The sequence below is a fragment of the Carettochelys insculpta genome, chromosome 2, assembly GCF_033958435.1.
Source record: "Carettochelys insculpta isolate YL-2023 chromosome 2, ASM3395843v1, whole genome shotgun sequence".
NCBI lineage: Eukaryota > Metazoa > Chordata > Testudines > Carettochelyidae > Carettochelys > Carettochelys insculpta.
The window spans coordinates 50,682,373-50,708,799 of record NC_134138.1 but is presented as its reverse complement, the minus strand read 5'-3'; the positions used below and the strand labels follow the sequence as shown (position 1 = coordinate 50,708,799).

The 26,427-nt window shown below is 44.4% G+C and overlaps 1 protein-coding gene across 3 annotated transcripts in view; it reads right to left on the bottom strand.

Annotated features, from left to right (window-relative positions):
• PIP4P2 (phosphatidylinositol-4,5-bisphosphate 4-phosphatase 2) overlaps positions 1-26,427 on the bottom strand; it is a 59,412-nt gene that overhangs the window by 15,076 nt on the left and 17,909 nt on the right. For 2 of the 3 annotated variants that reach the window (XM_074986963.1, XM_074986964.1), the window contains 4 exons: positions 24,930-25,075; positions 20,519-20,625; positions 17,466-17,589; positions 10,560-10,612 (listed from right to left, as the gene is read on the bottom strand). In XM_074986963.1, the coding sequence (XP_074843064.1) occupies positions 10,560-10,612; positions 17,466-17,589; positions 20,519-20,625; positions 24,930-25,075 (430 nt within the window). Of the gene's footprint in view, positions 1-10,559; positions 10,613-17,465; positions 17,590-20,518; positions 20,626-24,929; positions 25,079-26,427 lie in introns of all 3 variants that reach the window. The other variant, XM_074986962.1, reaches the window with a different exon arrangement.

Below are 26,427 nucleotides of genomic sequence, written 5' to 3'. Positions count from 1 at the left end.
AGTGTAAGGTAATGCACATTGGAAGAAATAACCCCAACTATACTTACAATGTGATAGGGGCTAATTTAGCTATAACTAATCAGAAAAGAGATCTTGGAGTTATCGTGGATAGTTCCTTGAAAACATCCATGCAGTGTGCAGAGGCAGTCAAGAGGCAAATAGCATGTTAGGTATTATTTAAAAAGGGATAGAAAATAAGACAAGGAGTATCTTGCTGCCTCTATATAAATCTATGATATGCCCACATCTTGAATACTGTGTACAGATGTGGTCTCCTCACTTAAAAAAAAGATATCCTGGCACTGGAAAAGGTTCAGAAAAGGGTAACTAAAATGATTAGGGGCTTGGAACAGGTCCCATATGAGGAGAGGCTAAAAAGACTGTGACTTTTCAGTTTAGAAAAGAGGAGACTGAAGGGGGACATGATAGAGGTATATAAAATTATGACAGGTGTGGAGAGGGTGAATAAGGAGAAGTTATTTACTTGTGCCCATAATACAAGAGCTAGAGGACACCAAATGAAATTAATAGGTAGCAGGTTTAAAACTAATAAAAGAAAGTTCTTCTTCACTCAGCGCATAGTTAACCTGTGGAACTCCTTGCCAGAGGAGACTGTGAAGGCTAGGACTAAACAGAATTTAAGAAAGAGCTAGATAAATTCATGGATATTAGGTCCATAGAAGGCTATTAGCCAAGGGTAGGAATGGTGTCCCTGGCCTCTGTTTGTCAGAGGCTGGAGATGGATGGCAGGAGAAAAATCGCTTGATCATTGTGTTCGGTCCACGTCCTCTGGGGCACATGGCGCTGGCCGCTGTCAGCAGGCAGGCTACTGGGCTGGATGGACCTTTGGTCTTGACCCAGTAGGCCCGTTCTCATGTCAAAAACAGGAAGCAGGGAACAAATGGATGGAAAGGTGTTCCGGACGCCTGTCAAAAAACATTTGTTAATGGGATGGATGAGGAATGAGTATCCAACTGCTGTCTGGTGGAATGCCTCCAGTGCTGCAGTGTGTATGCAGGACTGTACTAAGACTTAAGCCCAACTCACGTAGGTGGAGTAGTTCTGGAGAACAGGGAGGGACGCAGCATGAGGAGGCATGGAATGATGAGCATTTTCCCAGCGGGAGAACTATTGCCACTTGTAAGATTTGTGGGAGATTCCCGTCAGCTATTGAAAAAAATGTTCTTTACACCCTCAGGAGATAAGGTTTTGGCATTCTGGAGCCATAAAGCAGCCATTTTTATTCTGAGTGAGAAAGTAGATGGAGTAAAACCCCCTGCCCCAAAACTCTGTGAGGACCAGTTCAACAACCTCCTGCCCGGGCAGATGCTCATGAGAAGAGTCCCTGAAGAGGTACAGGGCAGAGGGTGTGGCGGTGAAAGTGAACTTGGAGAACAAAGAGGACCAGAAAGGAAGAACGATAAATATTTTACTAGAGCATATGGACTGACCCTCACAACTATGGATGATGTGCATATATGATAGCACCCTCAATTAAGCACCTACTAAACCTGGTAGCGTTCCCCACTAGAAGAACAAGAGTTAAACTTCAGAACAGATTTTGTGATAATGAAGTGTCTGAAGCTGAAAAATGAGGCTTCCTCTGGATATTGTTATACCTATATAAATTCCCAACAGAAATGTACAACAAGAAAAAGAAAAGTTAAATAGTTAATAGACTGTCACAGGACAAACCAGCGGCTTCCCAGCTACAGTTAATTAAAAACCCAACAAAGCCTCACATACGTAGCATGTGACCAGATTTTTTTAAACAGCATTCTTGGGAAGTTGTCAAATGAATTGGTTTAAGCTGCTTTACTGCACTTGTATTTACCCACAAAGAATTTCCAAATGTTCTGAGTACAAGGAAAAGCCTCCTAAAGCTAAAGCACTGTTTGGGATCCAAGCAATTTTAGCCTCATATCAATATGCCTGGGCTGAAGCTACAGGTTTAACCAGTAGCAAACCATCTGCTAATGGTTCTTCCTCCATCAAATAGACCTACTCTTGACACACAAGGGGTGTGTCTCCACTAGCCAGCTACTTTGAAGTAGCCTGCACAACATCGAAATAGCACGCATCATGTCTACACAACCTGTGCGCTATTTCGATGTTGAAATTGACGTTAGGCAGCGAGATGTCAAAATTGCTATTCCTATCCAAAGATGGGAATAGCACCCTACTTCAATATTCAACGTCGAAGTAGGCTGTGTGTAGACGATCCGCGTCCCGCTACTTCGAAATAGCGGGGTCCTCCATGGTGGCCATCAGCTGAGGGGTTGAGACGCTCTGTCTAGACCCTGCGGGGCTCTATAGTCCATACGCGCAGCAGCCCTTAAAGCACCACGGACCCAGATTTCCTCTGGCAGGAAGCTGAGAACGTGCGGGCAGCAGCACATGCACATGCTAGCCCTGCACACCCTCCAGAGGCCCCGAACCACCACCCACAGCAGCCAGCCAGCCCCCAGAGCGCCCCTGGGGCTCCCCCCCAAGGGGACCCAGGCACCCCCGGCAGCCAAATTCGGGGCCAAAAAGAGGCGGGGCCCCTCCTGGTTGGAGGCCGAGCTGCTGGGGCTCTGGGGCGAGGAGGAGGTGCTCCACGCAATGGGAAGCAAGTGGCAGAATGCAGAAGCGTTTGCTCAGCTGGCCGAGGACCTGGGGGGCAGGGTGACCCCGGGCAGCAAGCGGGATCACATCCAGAGCAAGGTGAAGGAGTTGCGGCAGGCTTACACCCGGGCCTGGGACTTGGCCAGCCGCTCTGGGGCTACCCCCACCACTTGCCCCTAGTACAGGGAGCTCAGGGCCATCCTGGGCCCCGGGACACCTCGTCCTCCCTGGCCACCATTGACACCACGGCCGACGAGCCCCAGGAGGCCTCAGAGCCATGGTTCAGCCCAGAGGCCAGCCCCTCACCCCGGGGCCCACCCGAGGAGCCACCCCTCGGTACGGCGCAGGAGGGGTCCAGCAGTGAGGAGTGTGGGCTCCTCATAGACCTCCCCTCCCGGAGCACCAGCCAAGTGTCCACTCACCAGGGTTCCCCCAACTGCGGCAGCGGATGATCAGGTACGTACCCCACAGGGCACACACCTCCAGACCACAGTGCAGGGGCACCAGACACGACTGGGAGCCCCACACACCCGCAGTGGACCCTGATCTGCAACTGCCAAGCCACAGCATGGTCCCAGGACGGCAGCATGGCCATCAGCAGCACCCACACCCATGGACAGCACTGTGCCCTAACCCCGGGGGGGGGGGGCGGCGGCACAGGACCATGCAATGGGGACACCCAACACGGACATCACACCCACAGATGGGGACAGAGACCGAGCACCCAAGGGGGGGGGACGGGGGAATGGGCCACGGGCCAGGGCACAGTACTAACAGCCTTCCCCTCCCTTCCTCCCTCTCTGCAAGTGCACCATCTGAGGCCCCAGGCAACCAGGCACCCTCCGTCGTCCCCAAGAGCCCGCCGGAGGTCAGGCACCACCAGCGCCCCGGGGATGGTCAGGCACCTCCAAGGCCAGCGGGACTGGCACACCACCACCGGACCCAGGGGACGGCCCCCATGAACTCCCAGCTCCTGGCGGCTCTCCTTCAGAGGTGGCCGAGAAGAGGCTCTGCTTTGACCGGGAGGAGTCCACCTGGTGCTGGGCGGTGTGGCAGGAGTTCATGGGTGTATTCCAGGATATAGCCAGGTCGATCTGGGAGGCTATCACCCGGCTCCTGCCCCCTGCTGCCCCCCCGACGCCCCCCGCCACCCTCCCTGCCACTCCACCCGATGCCCCCCCTGCCGCCTCACCTGCCTCGCCCCCTGCAGCCCCCCCACCATGCTGGCTTTGTCACAGCCTGCCACCCTGCCTGCCGTGCAGCTTGCCTCACCTCCTGCCGCCCCACCTGCTGCACCACCTGCCATGCCACCTGCCAGCCCCCCAGGACCACAGCCCACTGGGGCTGAAGACCGGCCGGTGGAGGCATCCCAGCTGTACCTGCCAGTCCTCCCAGCCCCCAGCCAGCTGTGCTGGGGACTGCGGACAAGGGGGGACCCGTGACCCATACCCGCCAGGGGTTGCGCCCATCTACACCCACCCCAGATTGATGGGCCGACGGCCGAGCCATGCACTGGTCCCCCATTTGTACATAGTTGTCCCCCTTATATATAGTTGTCCTCCTTTGCACATTGGTTCCAGTTTTTGTTGTGAACATAACTCAGTTTACTGGTTTTCAATATCCACGGTTTACTTTCCAAAGAACCTGAGACATGTGCTTGTTGTGGGGATGGTGTGCGGGCAGTGGGGGTGGTGTGCGGGGAGCCCTCCAGGGAAGGACGGGGAGGTGCTCAGGGGTCTCCCTCATCAAAACGGGCCCACAGAGCCTTGCAGACCCATACCCCCTCGCGGTGGGCCTGTCAACTGGGTGTGGTAGCTGGCTAGGAGAATCCCATGCCGGCGTCAACTGCCCACCTCTGGACAAAGGCCTTCCCCTTGCTCTCCACAATGTTGTGGAGCGTGCAGCATGCGCCCACAACTTGGGGGACGTTCTCGAGGCCAATGTTCAGGTGGTCAAGGAGGCACCGCCAGCGGCCCTTCAGGCAGCCGAAGGTCCTCTCCACCACCTGGTGGGCGTGGTTCAGCTGGGTGTTGAACGGCTCCTGGCTGGTGGTGAGGTGGCTGGTGTATGGGCGCATGAGCCAGGGCTGGAGGGGGTAGGCTGCGTCCGCCACGAGGCAGAGGGACACAGTGGTGTCCCCCAGAGGGCTCTCCCTCTGGGGGATGTAGGTCCCCGCCTCCAGCCGGTGGCAGAGGCCCAAGTTCCGGAAGACATGGGTGTCGTGTGTACCACTGGGCCAGTCCATGTAGACATCCTGGAAGCAGCTCCGGCTGTCCACCATGGCCTGCAGGACAATGGAGTGGTAGCCCCTGCGGTTGATGTATCTTCCCCCGCTGTGGTCCGGGGCACGAATGGGGATGTGGGTCCCGTCCAGGGTCCCGAAGCAGTTCAAGAACCCCATGGCAGCAACTCCGGTGATGGCTGCATCCAGGTCCCTGACTCGGACGACCCTCTGGAGCAGCATGGCATTGAGCGCACGGACCACCTGTGGGGAGGGAACACAGGTGCCCAGGAGGGTGTGCAGGGTGTCCCAGGCCCCTCCCCTCAGGCCCCCTCCCGGGCACCTTCCCAGCTACCCCACCCCCGCCCAGTCCCTCCCTCCCCGGCCCCACACCCAGCCCCCTCTCCCCTCCCTCCCTGGCTCCACACTCAGCCCCCTCCCTCTCCAGCACCCCTCCCTCCCCAGCCCCACACCTGGCCCCCTCCCCGGCCCCCCTGACCCCCCAGAGGGTGCGTGTCCAGGCCTCCTTACCTCCATGACGACGGCCCCAAGCGTGGCCTTTCCCACTCAGAACTGGTGTCACACGGAGCTGCAGCTGTCTGGAGTGGCCAGCTTCCAGACAGGTATTGTGACCCTCTTCTCCACAGGAAGGGCACGCTGCATCCGTGTGTCCTGGTGCCTCAGTGCAGGGGTGAGCCACTGGCAGAGCTCCATGAAGGTCTGCCAGCACATGCAGAAGTGACACAGCCACTGGTCATCATCCCACTCCCGCATGACCAGCTGCTCCCACCACTCGGAGCCGGTGGGGTAGCTCCAGAGTCAGCGGAGCACCCGGCGGGGGAGGAACAGAGGAGCCTGGTGGTCAGGGGTGTCCCCATCTGCCCCCTGGGGGGGCCCCCCACCAGGAGCTGCTGGGCAGCCTCCCGTGCAGCACCTAGCAGGGTGCTTGCTCCCTGGGTGACTACCTAGAAGGCTTCCAAGTGCTACTGCTGCTGCTGCTGCTGGGGGTCCACAGCTGCTGTGAATCGGACTGCGAGAGCGTGGCTAACGCTCTGCAGACCTCGAGCTGTGCAGGCCGGGTGTGTCTGGGAGGGGTCCTTTAAAGGAGTGGCTTGCTATTGCCCTGGAAGGGCTAGTCCAGCCTGTAACCCCGTCTGCAGGCTTTCCTGGTCCCTTATTTCGATGGGGAGCTCTTGTGTGTGTGGATGCTCCGCATTTCGTTCCGGGGGAGCTCATCCCCATCGCTACTTGGATGTTGAGCGTTGATGGCATCAGCCCTGGAGGATGTGTGGACGATACGCATCAAAGTAGCTTATTTTGATGTTGCTACTTCAAAATAGGCTACTTCGATGTAGTGTCCTAGTGTAGACGTAGCCTAGCTGTTCCAGAAAGAATGTTTCATCTCTAGAAGCTTCATCTAAAGAAAACTGTGTTAAGAACCAGAGTAAAGGTAAGTCTAACACTACACCTCAGGGTGCAAAGCATTGGTTTGGTTGTTCTAAGTAATTTTTAAGATAAGACCTAGGGCCTCTCTCTCTCTCTCTCTCTCTCTCTCTCTCTCTCTCACACACACACACACACACACACACACACACACACACAATTCTGTGAGCCACAAGGAAATTGAACCTGAGTCTCCTGAGCCCCAGAAGAGTATCTTAAATTACAGTAAATACTAGCTCAGAGGTCAGCAACCTGTGGCTCCAGAGCCGCATGCAGCTCTTTAAGGATGTCAGTTGCGGCTCCAAATACTGCTGCCGCTGACTCCTCTTGTGGCTCCCTGACCTGCCACCGCTGAAATAACGCAACTCAATTTAATTGGTTTAACTGCCGGGAGAGCAGAAAGAGCAATCTGGCCATGACGCTACTTACATTTAGTTCAATTATTTCAGCAGCGGCAGGGCAGGAAGCTGCCCGTACTGCAGGTGGGGAAGACAGCCAAGGCTGTCCTTGCTGGAGCAGCGCAGCCTCACTGAGGCAGCGGCAGCCACAGAGGAAGAGCAGCAGTGCACGCAGCTGGAGGAGTTTGTCAGCTGATGAGGGTTAATACTGGGAATTGTGAGGGGGCATGTTCCGGGCTGAAAGGGGTTAATCCTGGGAATGGGGGGGCTGGTTTGAGGCCGAGAGGCATAAATCCTGGGATGGGGGGAGGGTTTGCAGGATGTGGGGTAAAGCCTGGAAATGAGGCACAGGTTTGCAGGCTAAAGGGGGATAGAGCCTGGGAATGGGGGGGACGGGAGGCATGGAGGCTTGATGTGAACATTGCTCCCTCCTGCTTAAGAGACTATCCCCAGGCACAGCATTCTCCTTGTCCTCATTTGCTCTCCAACCCAGGGGTGAAAGTAACAAATTTTCTAACTAGTACAAATCATTGTGTGTGCACTGGTCTTAAAATAGGAGTGACAGAAAGTAAGGTCTGACGTTACTTACTAGGACTGTCTCATATTCACATGTATTGCAGCTCTTGCAGTATTGATTTTATAACTCAATTTGAAAAAATAGCTCTTCTCGCTGTTTTGTTTGCCAATCCCTGTGCTAGGTTATGCTTTCTTCTCAGTGTGAAAGTAGTAATGATAGGAAGGTTTCTTCCATATAAAAGACACTTCTGCACTTCATTCAAAACAAACTAAACCAAACCCCTATATAAAGGCAAAAACATTAGACAAGGAAATATAAGTTGACAAGTTCAGGTATTCAAGAGTCAGAAACCCCCTAAAAGAATTAAACTTTTTCTTACATTGGCTCAGCCACACTGTAGATTCTATATATTTCATAATTAACCCATTAACAACTATCTACAATAAATGAAAGTTCTTGTTAACAAAAAGGCAGGAACAGATGATACTGAATAGTCACTTGCATAATATGTACTCACACTCTACGTTCATGCTGTGGCAGAAAACCTTACTTTTAACCTTTCCTGACTTCTGTGTTTGATTTTACAAACTTAACACTGAAACAACCCTTGGTCTTTTGCCTTTTGTTTTCCATTGTTGTTGGGCTTTTGCCTCTCACCCCCGGACCCACACCTCCCACCCAATAAAATAAGAAGTGAGGAGAAGAGGTAAGGCTGTAAGTACCATATACAATATTTCAGAGGAAAAAAAACCGAACATCTTTCTACACCATTGAAAATAAAGAATAACCATCATGCTCTTTTTTCCAGGAAAACATGAGGCTCAGAGAAGTTAATCAACTTGTCGAAAGTCATACACAAATCTATTCCAGCAATGGGAATAAAAATACAGGTTATCTTGACTCCCAGTACATAGCCCTATCCACTCAGTTATAACACCTAAATAAACAGAAGTTTTTTTCCTGAGCTTCTTAGAAAGCATTAAATGTAGGAAAATTAAACACACTGACATATTCCAAATTACAGATCCAAGTGAATAGTAGCAATTTCATAACACTTTTTGAAAAGTTATTTAAAAATGCTGACTTAATCCCTTATCTATTAGCACAGCATGCACAACAATTTTGGAAGAAATCAGTTCCCTCACAGTTGTCCCATGACTAGTTTACAACAGTTAAATACTGTTGTTTTCCTATAGACAACTAACAAGGTCCAAACATTAGCTAGAAAACAAGATGGAAATATTAATTCATGTCACTAATCAATCCAGACCATTTGCCATGGCAGTCATGCCATTGGCTGTTTGGAGAACATGCAAAAAGGATCTTTGAGAGACTCCCTCTATTGAATGGTATTTAGAGAAGGAACATTTATGGGATTTAATGATGGAGGACATGCAAAGAGCAGCTCAGGATAGAGAAAAGGTGGAGACCTGTATTCTGTTTTATGAAGGCTTGAGATTCAGTATAGACAAAACCAGCCTTAGTTTCATTTTTAATCTGGTTTTCAACTTCAAAATAGCAGGAGTCTCAAAACTGTCTTCCCTATTTTTGCTGGCATTCTTGATGGAGTTCCAAAAGAAGCAAATTCCGAGTCGTTAGGTGAAGAGACAAGAGTTTAGAAGATTTAATCAAAGATCTATTCTTCAGGTGCATGATTAAGCAGGTTTTACAAGGGGCCAAAATCCACCACTAAAGGGTTTTAAGTAATCTGAATAAAAAACTTCTATCTAATCCTACTTCTTCCTTGGTAAATCTGAGCTCATAATCCCATTATTTCTCAAGGCGTCCAGAGAGTTTTCCAGGAAGAAGAGGTTAGACAACCATGGGTTTTATAATGTTAAAAAAAAAACAGGGAGAGGAAAGTTCATTTCCTCACAAACACACACTTCTTCCCCAGACTGGAGCTTAATAAATAAATTAAAAAAAAAAAAACAAAAAACCAACTTTCAGCCTTTTTTTTTTTAAAAAAAACACACTCAATAGAAACAAAAAGAAAAGGTAATACCCATTTACACCTCTTTGCAGGTTCAATTCACACTAGAAAGCAAAACTGTGTTGTAACTGGGTCCCCTCACGCTGCTCTATTTGAAGTACTAATGAAACCACAGAATGTTAAAACTTGTGACTTCAGAAGAAAAGAGGAGGAAACTTTTATACCCCCATGTTTTCCCAATATCCAGACATATAAAGCTAGTACCATCTGTATTGTGAAGATGCTGTGTATAAATCCAATTTAACTGCTTGCTTTGTTTCTTCCAATTTATGAAGCCTAACTATTTTAGTTCTGTTATCATATACACTCTCTTAAAATACTCAGAAGTGTTTACATTCTGTGGGCACAATTTATTTTATTACAATTTGATATACAATTTAAAAACCAACCAATGTTTCCTCCATTTTTTCCATGCATGGGCAGAATAAATTTTTGTGCACCGAGGAATCTGCAGATGTGCACCACCTGTAGAAACATGCTGCTGGCTCTGGACGCTCTGCTAATCAGCTGGGAAACATCTAAATCTCCCCTCAGTGGCCACCCAAGAGCTCATCTTACAGGGAACTCTGCAAACCACTTATATAGGTATCTAAATGTGAAAGTCTTGACCAAAGCTCTCCACTGCCCTAGGAATCTGCCTGTTCTTTCATATGATGTATGGGTGGAATTTCCCTTTCTCAAAACAATGTATACTACTCCCATTGCTGGAAGTAAATATAAATATATCAAGGGAAAACAGGATCCTCTGAATAACATTAGCAAATAAGTATGCAAGAGTAATATTTTCACCTCCCATTTTGTGCACTTTATTGCAATCATGTAGCTGCACACACCCGCATTCTAGGCTACACTGAGATCCGCCATTTTTAGTGCTATTTAAAGGAAATTATTACGATGCCCAGTGAATTGTTTGAAAAGTTCTATTTACTTTCTCATATGCATTTCAAATGTGGTTTGGTTCTCTAACTTTCCTTCTCAAAGTTTAGGCTTGATGAAATTTCTCATTCTTTACCACATACAGACAAGTAAGAAATTATTCCATAGTTAGACTGTGAATACTAAAACAAGCTATTGCAATAAGACACTTAACATGGATTAAACCCTTGATTCAGGAACAGAGGGAAAATACTAAATACTTTATCAAAGCAAATGACAATGACAATCAAATTTAAGCAGTTACTCATCAAACTTGCATATGTTTAACAGTTACTGTCTTGTAAGAAATACATCATGGTCTTTAGTGTTGACATTCTAAGGTGCAGAAAGCAAAATATTTGCATATCAGTCTGTTCTCCATCAACAGTATTTGGCATAAGTTTAACTACTTTATATTTGTTTCTAACATCTCTTCAACAATTTTAACATTTTTAAGAAACTTACATTTTTTTGCAGTGTGGGCATTTTGCCAATGTGTTAAACCTCAGTTCCATCCACTGTAGAAGAGAAAGAAAGAAAAAAAAGTTAAAAACTCCTCTAGCCTGAGAAAGTGTTTATTTTACTTCATGTTAAATGTCACTGGGGAACACTGTAAAAACATTTTGCTTCTCATGCTTTAACCAGACTTGTTTCTTGCTTAATTTCGTAAATGGGATGCCCTTTTGCCAGCAACAACGTTGCACTTCTTGGATTGGGATTTCCATGTTAGATCATTTCCCATGACTTGCCGAACCATTACAAGTTTGTTTGACGTAGCACGGGCTCCATTTACAACAGCGGCAAATGCAGTAAAATTAATCACCTCATTTCTCCCAATCCTAAGACTACGAGCACTCTCTGAGCCAGAACGAGTGTATTTTTATTTGGAACATCCCTCTGTCCAAGATGTTATTCACGTAGGTTCTAATGAAGTTTCCCTTCCCCCATTTTTTTCTTAGCCTATTTTCTTGATTATCAGCTTCAATATTTTTGCACGCAGTGATACAGTAAAGGAAAATAAATAGAACTGACTCATTCTGAAGAGAGAGAAAATAAACTCCAACTCTGACCTAATAGAGACCATTTTTTAAAAATGGGTTTTATACTACCAAGAGAAGCACACTGTACATTCAGAATGCTCCACACAGAAAATACAAGCAACATCCTATTTGCAACCCCTCACAAGGAAAACAATTTTTACATAGCTGTTTCTAGTGTGGTTTCAACTATAACATAAGCAAGATCTCACATATTCGATCTGAAACAGAAATTACAATGCCATTCTATGCCCAGATGCAATTGTAACCACTAGACTGGTTCCAGCAAGCGGAAATAGGAATTGTTTTTCTGTGAACTATGTTAGTACTCGCGAACACCATGGCAAGAGTCTGCTGTGTTACAGCATTGTTTTATCAGCATCCTCATCAGATCAAAAAAATTCTTGTGCACATTAGTCAGGGAAGATGTAAAACACTTGATCCTTCCATTTCAAGCATATCCAGCAAGTCTAAACAGATATGTATCAGTGGCAGAGCTCTGGCTTTTGCCTCAGGGGTCCTGTGCTTCTGGGCAGTTAAGATTTGCCTCCGAGGTTCACTGTGACTCTCACCATATCCTCTCTCCTTTTCTGGAGGCAAGGGTCACAGCCAACAGAGCTACTTCCATCACAGTCCAGTCAATGGGTTTTGCTGTGAGAACCCGCCTTAGTCTTGGGTCTCCCCTCTCAGGGGAATGTCTCTGGAAGGGTGAGGGGAGGGAAGCTGAGAATATACAAATCCCTTGTATATCTACAATACTTTTCATCTACAGACCTTGATGGGTCACTCGTTGGTATAGACTTCAAGCAGGATTTACACTGCTTGAAGCTCTGGGACTTTTTCATGCCCCAGTCCCTGGAGTAAACACAGCAGGAGAAGAGAGATCCTTCTCCACCCCATGACTGCCTAACACTAACTAACTATGCTAAGAGAACTATTTACAGCTGTTTACACAGTAAAGAGCTAGGGAGATATGATGAAGCAAAAAGTAGTCCACTTCAGACCCAACAGTCTACACTGGTGGTAAGAAGAAAACGAGGGGTGGTCGGGTTGGCAGATTCGTATATGGGGCTCTGCACCACCATGGGGCTCCACAGCCAACCCAGCAGGCAGCAGCTAGGGTAAAACTTTCTGACAGGCCATGTGCACACCTAATTTGAATAGATAAGAGCAAACACTCAAAGAAGAAACAGACTAATCTAATGCTATGCCTACACTATGCAACATAACAAAAAATTCTCATTCAGAGAAGCTGAAAAGAAACCTGAGAGAAAAGTTTTGCTGCAGCATGTGTGAACAGCGCTCTCCTGCTTACACGAATGCTGCTCACTGGTGGTGGAAGTATTTTGTTGGTGAAAGAACCAACCCATGGCTACTCTGTCCAACTCTTAGCAATATAGCTGCATCAACATGGCTGTGTTGCTAAACCCTATATAGTGTAGACAAAGCCTAACATCATGAACAGCAGTCCTTGTGACAGATTCAGCCATGGTACAGCTGGACCTTTAATGGAATTCCACGAAGTAGTCCTCAACAGCATCCAGCAGTGGAGTAGAAGTCAGGAGAATAGGTTGTGACAAAGAGATTCTCAGGGTTCCCATGAGGGTGCAGAAGACTCAAGGCAGTGTGAAAGATACAGAAGACTTGATCATGAGTGTGGATAAAACAAGAACACGTGATGTTCCCTCAATTTTTATCCATTGGGGCGGAGATGGCTTTTTTTTTTTAAATAAAAAAAAACTTGGACTTCCAATTTATTCGCATACTTGCCTCTCTCTCTACCCACTTTCCTTCAGAGACCAGAAATGCAAGTGCCAAATATTATCCAGAAAAGGCAGCTCTTGGGAGTTTTTCCAGCTGGAACCCAAAGTTGCAATGCAGATAGTCTCATAAGGTTTTTAGCTTAATTTTTACAGACTAGAAGACCTGGGTCTTGCCACCATTAGGATATGTTGTGAAACTTGCCCACTGGATAAACACCTTCTTCAAAAGTGACAACTATGAATGGCTAACACAAACTTCCCTTGGAAACACACCAATGAGAAGAAGCCTGCTTAAAAAAGGTGAAATTAATGAAGAAATGTAATGTTTGGTTCTTTTGCACAAAACAATGTTTTTATACCATTTTAAATCATTACTGTAGCCTACAAGGTATTGTGATGGCATAAAAATGTTGACAAGATTGCCTTTGTTTTCAAGAAAAGTTCTTGCTATTTACATTTTCATTCCCTCCCCAGCACTATCCTCTTCACATTGCATTTAGATACGTGTCATAGAGCCACCTACTAGTAAACTGGGTTTCAGTTTTACATCAGATTAGTTAAAAACAAAACCTCATTATCCTAAGCATATGATGAGAACTGATAGTTCCCATCCGATAGTTCAGCTATTCCAGTTTGGTTAGAAATAAGAAGGAAACAACACACATTTCTGAATTTTAGTTGAGCGTGTGGGAAGTGGAAAACTGAAGAAAAATTGTGGATAAGTTTTTCAGTCAATGCCCGCTACAAAAAGGTGTTTGCAGTAACTTTAAAATCAAACAAAAATGACATCCTGACATGAGAAAGATTCAGACTGCAAAATTCTTAGCAGCCAATGAATGGAGGAATGAGAATGCAGAGAGGTTATTTTAAAGTAAATTCTAACATTAGTGTGGCCAGTGTTCCCTGCAAGTTGTGCACTTGAATGGCCCACCCAAGAGAGAGTCAAATGCCACACAACTGATTAGCAGAATACTTACAGCTGGCAGCAATGTATTTCTAGTGGTGCACATCTATATAGGCCTTGGTGAGCACAACAAAATTTATTCTGCACACAGAGGAAAAATTAGAGGGAACATCGTGTGTACTGGACATTTCAGCAGATAGTTAAGCTTACTGTTTAAATCACACTCTTCCTTAAAACAACACTGAAACAGTGTTTGTTCCAAGATTCAATTAAAACCTGGGTCTTTTAAGCCATAATTTGCCTCATGAGATTTGGTCTCCTGCTGGGAAATACCATCTGTCTCCTTAAAATAGAAACTTGTTCTGAGACAACAGTCCCATTCACTGAATGAATGTACTGCAATTCTAAAGGGACTATAAAAGAACTCCAACGAACATTTATTTCAATTAAAGATGATGTATGTTAAAGAAAAAAAAAACATCTGTGAGGAAATTAGTACAGGGGCTTAGCCAACATAAAAACCACATTTGCCTAGAAAACTTTTTATCCAGTATAGTAAAGTAATACCTAAGATAACTATCACTGAAAGAAGAAAAAGGTATGTTATAACCTTTCTAGTTTACTTAAAGCATTTGATAAATTTTAGGTAAAGTTATATTTCTCGCTGCAGAAAGAACCCTCAAACATCCCTACATGGGAAAAAATCCTTTCACAAGCTTGAAATACCATGTCCCAATTTTCTTTAATTTTATATTTTTAGTTAAGCTTATTCTGTAAGAAACTTAAATTTAAATTAGTCAGTTTCAAGAATATCAAGCTGAAAGTTTCCTTTAATTTCACAGAAAAAGCTCTGGGCCATGTTTAACCTGCTGTAAATAAAGTAATCTCCCACTACTACATTAAAAGAAATACTTACAATATTTCAAATGGTACTTGCTCTGGGAGCACAGTAGGAGATCACAGATTTCCAGCTTTGACTCCTACTTCCCCAAGCTACCAGCCTCAGCACTAGCACACAAAGACTCCTGCCATTTCTGGCGTGTGTGTCTATCATGTTGTCTAAAAGAAAGTCAAGTGGACACACTGACTGCAACATCTGGCTAATTAATTACGTGACTGTAGACATGTATTGGTGGAACTAAACCAGTTGTAGTGAAAATTTCTGATTAATAAGATTTACAGCAGGTACTACTCAAGAGACTGGACCTCAAGAAGCATTTACTGGGTCTCCAGGAGGTAAGTAGAGGGCTTAGGCATCATTTACACATATAAAGGATCCTCCTACAAGATACAGCAAACTCTTCCATATCTGGCAGCCCAAGGACCGAGAGTTTGCCAGATATTCAAACATTGTAGAAAACAGGGAGGTATCCCTAGCAGTGAACAAGATTAGATATTAAGAAACAAACAAAAGTGGATGCAGAGCACTTCATTTACCACCAACAGTAGTACTGTACACTGTAAACATACTGTATTGGCTGTATTTATTTGTATTTACTTTCACTGTACTGTACTTATGGAAAATGTAACTAAAAGTTAGTTATGGTTAAAATGCTGGGTATTTCAGAGTCCTGGATGACAGAATGCTGGATAAGAAAGAATTTACTGTATCTGTCTGGTTTCATCTGTGACACTTGCAGAAGTGCCAGTGTAACCGACAAGGCTAATATGGTGAGATAACTCCTTAAAATACCTATAGCAAAACAGGTGGTAGGCAGGAATGAGTTATGTCAGGGTCACTGTTTGCTAGGTACATGCACAATTAAAATTCCACACTCAGAAATTTCTGGAAATGAATTTTGTAGTTTTGAGCATACTCCACTAGGCTAGCTGTAGCTAGACTATCCATGTGTCCAGGGATTCTGGGAGGACTTTACAAAAAGCACGGTCCTGTGCAGGCTGGGAGAAGTTCAGCCACAGAGCATAAAACAGGCTAGTTTTCCGTAACTCTGAAGCATTTTGCAGCAGGTTAATGATATTGTTAATCCTCCAATGGAGAAGCTCTGGCAGTGTTAATTAATCCACATCAATGGAAAATTGCAGGGGTGAAATAATTAATTTTAATTGTAAACTTGGAATGTTGCATGATTTCAACCAAACAGTTTTAGTTATATTGTCTCAACTATTATGACTCATCAACTCTTCTCCAACTGAAATCGAAGGCGGGGCGGGGCGGGGGGGGAAGAAGGGAGAGGGTTGTTTATATTTTGCTGTTCTCAGTTCTATCTATTTCTTGTAAAAGGGTCGTTGAGGTTATTTTTTTAAAGGTTTTTAAAAAGCTTAAACTGAATATTTGGGGAGCCGAGGGCTTCAGCAAAGGAGGAAGAATCCGCATGGATTCCAGTTAGAAGTTTCTAAAAGCAAGAGGAAAGAAGATGATGTTGCAGTTCTTTAGACTCAGCAGAATGTAAAGATTGTGCTGATCAGCAACAGCAGCAGAGACTCAAGCGAACTCCGCCTGCATGTTGGGAAACTCTTGAGTTTCTTGTCACTCTTTTTCTCTTTTCCTGTTTAGATTTTGTTTTCTTTACTTATGTTTAACTGTTTAGATATTGTGAGGATTATAAGGTAGCCAAGTTAAACTGCAGAAATTATTTCTTATGTTGCTTTATCATTATAACATTTTATGCATAGCCTACTATGCATATTTACAAAATTATTTACAAACACTAAGATGCTGGCAAAATCAAAGTTAACTTCCTCCAGAATTAGGCACTGCATCTTTACAACAGCTATTTCTATACTAAATTTCAACATACAAGCATTATGACAACCAAGTTAGTCCTAAGTGGTTGAAAAAATGTTTTTACAGTAAGAAAAATATTTTCCCCAATCCTCTTATTCTAAAACAGCCGAACTTTTAGCTCTAATCCTCAAAGTAAAGGTCCAATGCTACATAGATTTACATGGCCCCATAGCTCAAAAAGGACTACTTAAATGATATAATTTATGGAAGTGCTTAAGTCTGCAAAACTGGAGCCCAAACATGGAGAATGTTATCAAGGAGTGAAAATTTCAGAAAGTTATAAGTCACTTTTCAGATACTCATAATAGAAACAATTATGTAAATTTAACTTTTGCAGATTATAATATGCACTGGATTATAACAACCACAGAGCCTTTAACTATAATTTTCGAACAGTAATATATTAATTATGAGCCTGACACTTTCCTAGATGGAGCAAACACTAGGGGATTTTCTTGAAGAAATGCACGAAAATACCCCAATACAAACTGCGTATCCAAGGTGATATGTGTTTTAGTCAACTCACAAAGGGAAGTGGTTCCACATCACCATGTATCAATGGGATCTGCTCTTGAAAGGAGCTCCATTGATTTGAGTGGTATTACACCCATGTAACACAAGAGAATTTAGCCCTTTGGCTACATCTACACTAAGAGCTGGGGCATGGACTCCCAGCTGACATAGACATACTCAGGCTGCATAGCCAGGAGTGTACAGGCAACAGCTCAGGCTACCCATCTGAACACAAGCCCCAGGGGTCGGGACACGTACCTAGGCAATTGGCCTTGAGCTGCTACCTATACTACATTGCTATTTTTAGCACACTTGCTTGCGTTAGCACAGACACATCTCACTGAGCTGGGAATTACCAATCAAGTGTACATATAAACCCTTACACTATAATACACACTGGTTACTTACAAGGAATGTGTTTCCACAGTGTCCGCACACCACCCGAGTTCCTTCTGGCTGAACTGGCAAGGCAGGCTGAGCTGGCTGCTCTTCTGGGATCAACATCACTGGACCAAGGTTAATGATGCGTCTACTGTGGTAGGAACATTAGATACATATGGCATATCATTAAACTAACGAGAGAAAGGAATAATGCATTCAGGTTATTAGCTCTGCAAGATGTTACCTGATAATTTACTACTAAAGTGGAATCCACTTCTTATTATAGATGTATCAAATTTAGATCTCTCTCATTAGTGTTTTCCAAACGGGTAACAAAGACACCATTTTCTTTACTAAAAGGTCATTACATAAGGATCCACGTAAATGGCGGTAGTTCCAAGAACAGAGGCCTAGCCAGCAAACGGCAGAGTCCAGCTTGGGACACTGTCCCTCATGAACAGGGAAGTACTGAGAGTGAAGAAGAGAAAATCTGGGTGAGATGGCCAGATATACAGGCTTGTGAACAGACATACATGGCAATGGCTGGGGAAACACACAGCAGGAGTGGGACTTGCTCTCTCTTGGACTTCCTACCAGCATCTTGAAGGCCAAGAGAGCCAATCCTCCTTTCCCTTCAAAATCAGGCATCCCTCCTCGCCCCTTCTCCAAGCAGATTTCTTCTTCCCACATGACTCTCTTCCTCTTTCCCACACACTCCAAGCCAAGACAGGCCAGGCAGCCTCCTTGTCTCTACTGCCTCCAAAGTCTCTGCCCACAAAGGTGATGTCAAACACTCACCCAAGGCTGCTCAGCTGGCAGCTTTGGCAAGCAGTGAGAACATGCCCAATTTACAAAGTCTCTCTCACATACACACACAATGGCAGAAAACACCAGATTTTGTAAACACCACAGCATGAGGCTTGAACAGTTACTCAGAAGACATTAGCCATCCTTTTCATCGACCCTTGAGTTAGCAATGGGATTAAGAGCTGACATAACGCTGCGCCTACACTACCACCTTCCTTCGAAGGAAGGATGGTAATTAGGGTGTTGGGAGTTTACTAATGAAGTGCTGCCATGCATAGGCAGCACTTCCTTAAGCAAATTCCTCCACCACCACCCCCGCCCCCCCACAGCAACTCTGAAGTTTTAAACTTCGAAGTCCCAACATGCATCTAGCTGCGGCGCACCTGCCGGTACTTCGAAGTGCTGGGGCAACTTTGAAGAGTAAGGGGACTTCGAAGTTGCCCCAACACTTCAAAGCACCGGCAGGTGTGCCGCGGCTAGACACATGCTGGTACTTCGAAGTTTAAAACTTCGGAGTTGCCACGGGGGGGGAATCTACTTAACGAAGTGCTGCCTACGCACGGCAGCACTTCATTAGTAAACTCCCAACACCCTAATTACCATCCTTCCTTCGAGGGAAGGTGGTAGTGTAGACAAGCCCATAGTGTCATTCAAATTAAGATTAGAAAATATCAGGAATCCAGTACAGTTAAGCCTACTTAAGAGCAAATTCTACTTCAAAGAACACTTGTTCTGTATACTAAGTCTGTTAGCATTAAGATAGTCCTATATAGCCCATTTCATAAAAAATCAATTTGAAACACACTGGGATCCTGCTGGGCTGAAATTGCCTGCTCACACCTGATGCACATGACATGGTGTGTCAGGAGAGAGCATTCTCCGTAAGAGGCCCTTTCCTACCGAACACACTTCCCCAATTTTGCTGTCCTTCAAGGAGAGCTGCTAAAGAAGCACATGCTATTGAGGCTGATGTTTTAACAAAGTTAGAAAAACTGGTTTATTTTTGTGTTTCCTGGTTATCTAGTACATTATTATGTATTACAGATTCCTGCTTAAATTTATTGGATGAAGTCCATTACTTCATTGGGACCAAAATTTCACTTACTGCATTAACATATGCAGTGGCATTTGGTGTGTCTTATGCCTCTTTCTTAATTTAGAATTCTGAAGATTAGCATAAACCTCAGGTCACCTTATGCTGACTAGTTTCTCTAAACAAAGAGCAGATACGTTCCTGAGCTAATTATTTTTAAGAAGGGAGTAGGAGGAATTTCTGTAATAAAAGATTACAAGAGTGTCAAGTTATTCACTAATATTAAGCAATAGAGTTACTAAGTCTCTACGTAAAAGAATAAACACACACAAATCAGATATCAAAAATGGCAATATACAAAAACCCGCAGGAGAACACTTCAATCTCCCAGGACACACAGTAGCAGACTTAAAAGTAGCTATCCTACAGCAAAGAAATTTCAGGACCAGACTCCAAAGAGAAATTTCTGAGCTACAATTCATCTGCAAATTCGACGCCCTCAGCTCTGGCTTAAACAAAGACTGCGAATGGCTGGCTAAATACAGAAGCAGCTTCCCCTCCCTTGGTGTTCACACCTCCAGATCAACTGCTGGTAGTAAGCCTCACCCTTGCTGACTGAGCTAACCTTGTTATCCCCACCCTTGCTCTGGCTTATTTATACCTGGCCCTGCAGATTTCCAAGACCAGCATCTGAAGAAGTGAGTCTGTGCTCACGAAAGCTCATGCTCAAAACTTTTCTGTTAGTCTATAAGGTGCCACAGGACCCTTCGTTGCTGTTACAGATCCAGACTAACACGGCTACCCCTCTGATACTATAATGCAAGTTGTGCATTCACTACTTTCCCATGGATTTACCACAAAGCTGACCTTGTAAGATACTATGCACAACATTTTCCAGAACTTTTGTTTCCCCACTGTATTGTATACTGTTCACTTCATGTGACTCTCATACAATTTACACAATATACTATTCCATATTACATATATGAAAAACGTTCTTGAAACAGATATCAAATATGTTACAGAAACAGTTATTACGGTGGAAGTAATATTCTTTTCTTCTTTGAACGTTAACCGAACAAATGCAATAAATTTAGGTCGACACAGAGCTGTGGACAAATATGTATGCTGTGTGAATAAAAGTGAACACACTGATAAATGAATGACTAACAATGACATTACAATATTTGTAACATTCATATCACCCTGGTATCTGTCACTAATAACCTTTAGGTCTTACCAGTTGGGTCTTGGACATCCTATTCGCCGAGATGTATCCTTACAGATAAGAAGACAATTACATGGACATCTAACATACTTCTTTCCTGAAGGAGGGTTTTTGATTGGCTACACAAAAAAAAAAATCAGAAATATCAAAACATAGTAAATTACTTTTGGGGGTGGGGTATGGTTTTGCGGCTAATTTTTGGGGCTAATTTCTTAAGTATCTCAAACAGAGTAACTGATGCAATAAGAATCCACGTTAAGAAAAGGGAAGTACAGTTTCTATACAGGACAGAACTTCACAGGACGCAGGGCTCAAATATTACCAAAAAGGTTATTGACTGGCACCTTCACTTTAGCGTAACCATTCGGAAAGTTCTTGTGCCTCAGTTTTTGCTGAAGCAGCAAAAACATTAAATTAAATACCAGTTCCATGCAATGTTTACATGAATTTGTGAATGCATATTGTTTAAAATATGTAGAACCTCATGTTTGTTTTATAAAATGAATCCTCAGAATATTAGCATTTAAGACACTGCCACTGGAATGCTTAAATATCTCCATCTCTAACAAACTTATAACCTCATTATTCTCTCGCTCTATCTACGGTCTCATTACTATACACAGCTTCACTTGTGTAATATACAGTCTCTACTGAGATTATTTTATACCTATAAATTAAAATGATTTTGTAGCATGGCGGACAAAGTGTTCAGTTCACATATTTGAAATACGAAGTTCAAAACCTACAATCTTGTAGTTTTATTCAACAGTAACTGAACTGTTTTCTAAACAAATACTGCTGCTTATGAGACAAAGCCTACCTGTCTTACTCAGACTTAATCCTGCTGACTGCAGCATGTTTACTCACAAATGTAAGGGAGCAAAATCTGTCAAAAAGGGTGAGACCCTTATGGTATTATGGGCCTAAATACCTTTGAGAATCTGGACAAAAAAATTAACAGAAAGGACAGACTGAAGTTACAACATAATTTAGAACAAAATATCTGAAATTCCTGCCTATGTTTGTATAGAGCCTAATGCAATAAAGTCCGAGTACATGACAGGACTCCTAGGTGCTATGGCAATACAAATTGATCAAAGATAGTAAGAGAAACGGGTTTCTTATTCGTTCTCCATGAGATAATTATACACACCTAAAGCCAAGACTGAATTTATCATCTCCGGAGATCCTGCCATCAGTGGTGATACATGAAGTACATTTTTACTCCTACAACAACTCTGATACCTCTTCCCTTTTCAACAAATTAAAAAGGTCTTAAAGGTATATTTTAAGTTATCTTATTTTTTTCTGTATTATCCAAAAGGTGAAACTAGATCATAGTTTTCCTTCCTGGCCTATGAAGCAATGAAATATCAGTTTCCTCTTGTGTGTTCATACATTAATTGACATATTTGTGATGGAAAAGTTTTATGACAGGCAGAAGCTGGTAACTCACACTTATAGTTAAGGTTGCTCAACACTTCCCAATACAAGACACTGTTTTCAGTTACTCTACCAAACTTTAATTTTTGGAGCCGACATTTTTCATGTCAGGTGACTACCTCCAGCTAAACAATTTCAGCAAAACTTGGTTCAGCCATTTCTGAAAACGAAGTTAGGGAAATAGGCAAAGTAGTAAAAGTTAAAAAAAAAAATCACAGACATTTTGGCAAGCTACTGTAGCGTCTCTAGTGTTTTAGCTTTAGCATAAGGGCTTGGAAATGATGGGAAGTTAAGCTCAACGTCAGTGATCCGCCTTAGGTTGTTCCCATGGGAAGTTATTCAGAGTTAGCCAAGCTTTAAGCCCCTGACAAACACAGCCAGCGCCAGTGTTCCCTGTAAGTTGTGCACTAGCATGGTCACTCAGGAAAGATTCAAATGCTGCACAGCTGATTAGCAGAGCACCTAGAGCCTGGTCTTTTGTTTTTACCGGTGGGACACATTTGCACATGCTTAGGTGCACATAAAAGCTATTCTGCACATGGATGGAAAAGATTAGCAGGAACATTGGTCAGAGCTAACACATGCCTATAGTCCGAGTACAGTTTGGTAGCTAAATTCTGCAAAAAATTCCATCTATATTAGGTATGCTCCCATTCAGGGCTGCGGTGGCCTTTCCCTGACTTTGTTTCAGATGGCAGGAACCACTGTGGCACAAGAACTGAGGAGCTGGAGTAGGATACAAACTGGTAGAGTAAGACTGGGACTGGCTGAGTGAGGAGACGTGGAGTGGGACAAGGCAGACAAAAGGCTGGGACAGAGCAGCAGTATGTAGAAAATGCAGAATCAATCCAGGGTTCCTGAGTCTCAACAGCTCTGTGCTGTCAGTGAGCCACAGTCTCCAGGTGTGGATAACAGGGATAAACGAAGCACAGGGACAGCTACCCCCTAATATATTGCTGATTAACCTGACTTGGGCTACGTCTACACGTGCAGCCAACATCGAAATAGCTTATTTCGATGTTGCGACATCGAAATAGTCTATTTCGATGAATAACGTCTACACGTCCTCCAGGGCCAGCAACGTCCATGTTCAACTTCGACGTTGCTCAGCCCAACATCGAAATAGGCGCAGCGAGGGAACGTCTACACGTCAAAGTAGCACACATCGAAATAGGGATGCCAGGCACAGCTGCAGACAGGGTCACAGGGTGGACTCAACAGCAAGCCGCTCCCTTAAAGGGTCCCTCCCAGACACAGTTGCACTAAACAACACAAGATACACAGAGCTGAGAACTGGTTGCAGACCCTGTGCCTGCAGCATAGATCCCCAGCTGCCGCAGAAGCAGCCAGAAGCCCTGGGCTAAGGGCTGCTGCCCACGGTGACCATAGAGCCCCGCAGGGGCTGGAGAGAGAGCGTCTCTCAACCCCTCAGCTGATGGCCGCTATGGAGGACCCAGCAATTTCGACGTTGCGGGACGCGGATCGTCTACACGGTCCCTACTTCGACGTTGAACGTCGAAGTAGGGCGCTATTCCTATCTCCTCATGAGGTTAGCGACTTCGACGTCTCGCCGCCTAACGTCGAAGTTAACTTCAAAATAGCGCCCGACGCGTGTAGACGCGACGGGCGCTATTTCGAAGTTGGTGCTGCTACTTCGAAGTAGCGTGCACGTGTAGACGCAGCTTTGAGGAGCTGGGGGAAATTATTCTATTTGGAACCACCCTCCACTGCCCTTCCAATCTTCTCAGCTCAGACAAACACTTCTAAAGAGTATGGAAGTGATTTCTATTCAGTTGGGGAATTCCATTTAGGATCAAAAAAATCTTGCTTCCTCAATACAATGGCACATTTGTCTGTCACTATATAACACTGCACACTTGGATATGAGGCACATATTCATTGAAAGCCATACTTATAAAACCAATTAACTGTAAGTATGTCAAGGGGGCATTATAGATTTTCAGGTCCTGAGAAAACACATTCTTTTTAAATAAGAGGGGAAGAGGTAGAGCATACAGCACAAATCTTTCAAAACAATACTAAAAACTAAAGTCGCTAGAGTATTATTTAGCATAATTGTGTGTATGTGTACATTGCTGAATGTGTGTCTTCTAATGGGTATATTAGGTACTGTGTTCCTTACTTTACACCTAACATTAAGGCACCTTTTTTTTTTCCTGACAGATCTGGAAATACTGCCTTGCCTCCCCAAAGGCTACAGTTACAGTAGAGCGATCTATAAACAGAAATCACTGCCAGAAGAGATTTCCTGACAAAACTTTTGTTGACAGTGTGGCCACACACAAAAAGACAATCAGAAGAATGCTCGACTCTGTCGACAGAGTGGCTGGACTGCCCCAGATGCTCTTGCGACAAAACAGGCCTCCAGAAGCACAGCAGACAGGGTTGCCCATTGTTCTGGATGCCCTGTCTGTCAAGAGGCGGCCTCACCTCACCAGAGCATCCACACAGCTTTTTTGTTGACAGAACATATTGAGGGCAGTGTTACGCTTCACAGCTGAGAGGAAGAATGCTGAGTCTTCTCATCAAACTGCTTTGTGTTTAAGGATGTTCCACTGGTTTTGTCAGCAAAACTCACTAGTGTAACGGTATCCAAAATGTTAAAAATCTTCAGATTGTATCTACCTATCATCTCATGCTGTCTGATCTCTTCCTAGAGCATGAGCTTGTAACTTCTGCTTGAACTGATAACTCTTTCTTAACCCTTTGAACTCCCACTTGCTAAAAATAAGAGAGAAAGTGAGATGCATTCCACCTGAAATAAGCAAGCTTAAGAGCCTGAAAACTTTATTGTTTTGTACATTTGCATTGCTAACAGATAGCCATGTTCCCCTGGGGTCAATAATCCTTTCATAAGCATGCTAGCTGATGAGTAATATAGACATATACTCTCTCAGTTCCACGTTATGTAGACAGGATATCAACCACACTCAAGACAAATTTTAAAAAAATCATTTACCGTAGCTTCATTGCAAACTGTGCACTTAACAACATGCTGGTGAAGCTTGCCATCCAAATTGATTAGTGATTGGCACACCCGGCAGTTTATTACAGGAACACCACTGGCATCCGGACTTGCAATGGCGGTATATGGCGGGGGAAGTTCTGCTGCAAAGAAAGGATTAAACAGTTCAACAGCCAAACCAACCAGGGGTTCAGGATCACTCTATTGCAGGAAGTATTTCTTGTGCTCAGAGCAACTAAAGATTCAGAATCAGAAAGTTGTTGGTTAGTGTTATTATTTATATAGAGTGACTGTAACACTATAAACAGTCTTCCCCAATATTCAGTATTGATACCTTAGCCCTAGTTCTATAACTATGCTATAGAATACTGACAAAACAGAAGCATCGTATCACACATTTAGAAGGCAAATTCACCTCTGGAATATTCTATTTGGCTGTTTCTACATAGGCCACTTTCGCAGAAGTGACATGGTAATACATGGCCTGAAATATGCTAATGAGGCACGCATGCAAACTCCCCGTGCCTCATTAGCATACGGTCACGTGATTTGGAGTCCGGAAGACCATTCTTCCAGACTCCAAAACGCCGTGTAGAAATGTGGCCCCAGGGGAGCTTCCGGAAGGAAATCCTTCTTCCAGAGGCTCCTTCTTCCTGAAAATTTTTGGGAAGAAGGGGCCTCCGGAAGAAGGACTTCCTTCCAGAAGACCCCCCGGGGGCCGAGCTTCTAAACGGTATTTTGGAGTCCGGAAGAACGGTCTTCCGGACTCCAAATCACGTGACCGTATGCTAATGAGGCACGGGGAATTTGCATCCACACCTCATTAGCATATTTTGGGCCACGTATTACTATGCCACTTTCAAAGGAAGTGGCCTGTGTAGAAACAGCCTTCGTGTCCAGGCACTTAAATGCCAAAAATACATGACCAAATTCCAAAGAACTCAGAGAGACAAAAACCAGGATAAAGGGAGAGAAAGACTGACTTTTGGAGAGAAATATGAAAAGAAACAAATAAAATATTCATAGCCTGGGTAACTGTGATTCCTGGCTAGCCTTTATGTTAGCTGAAGAGGATGCAAGATAGGGACAGATATATTCAGGGTGGCACATAAAAAGGAGGAGGGATAGCTTAGTGGTTTGAGCATTGGCCTGCTAAACCCAGAGTTGTGAGCTCAGTCCTTGAGGGGGCTGTGTAGGGATCTGGAGCAAACAGAGTAAAAAAGGGATGGTGCTTGGCCCTACCAAAAGGGCAGGGGACTGGACCCAGTGACCTCCTGAGGTCCTTTCCAGCTCTATGAGTTGTGAAATGCTAGAAGAAATCAGATAAAATTAAAAGAAAGGAAATTTTGGCTGACCCAAAAATAGCTCCCCTAGAGTGATTTCTGCAGGATCAATCATGCAAGGTCCTGAAGGTTCTGAGAGCCCTCAACATCCACCAAAGACAAAGGAAGTGGAAAATACTTGGTACGTCGCAGGACCAGGCCCTTTAAGA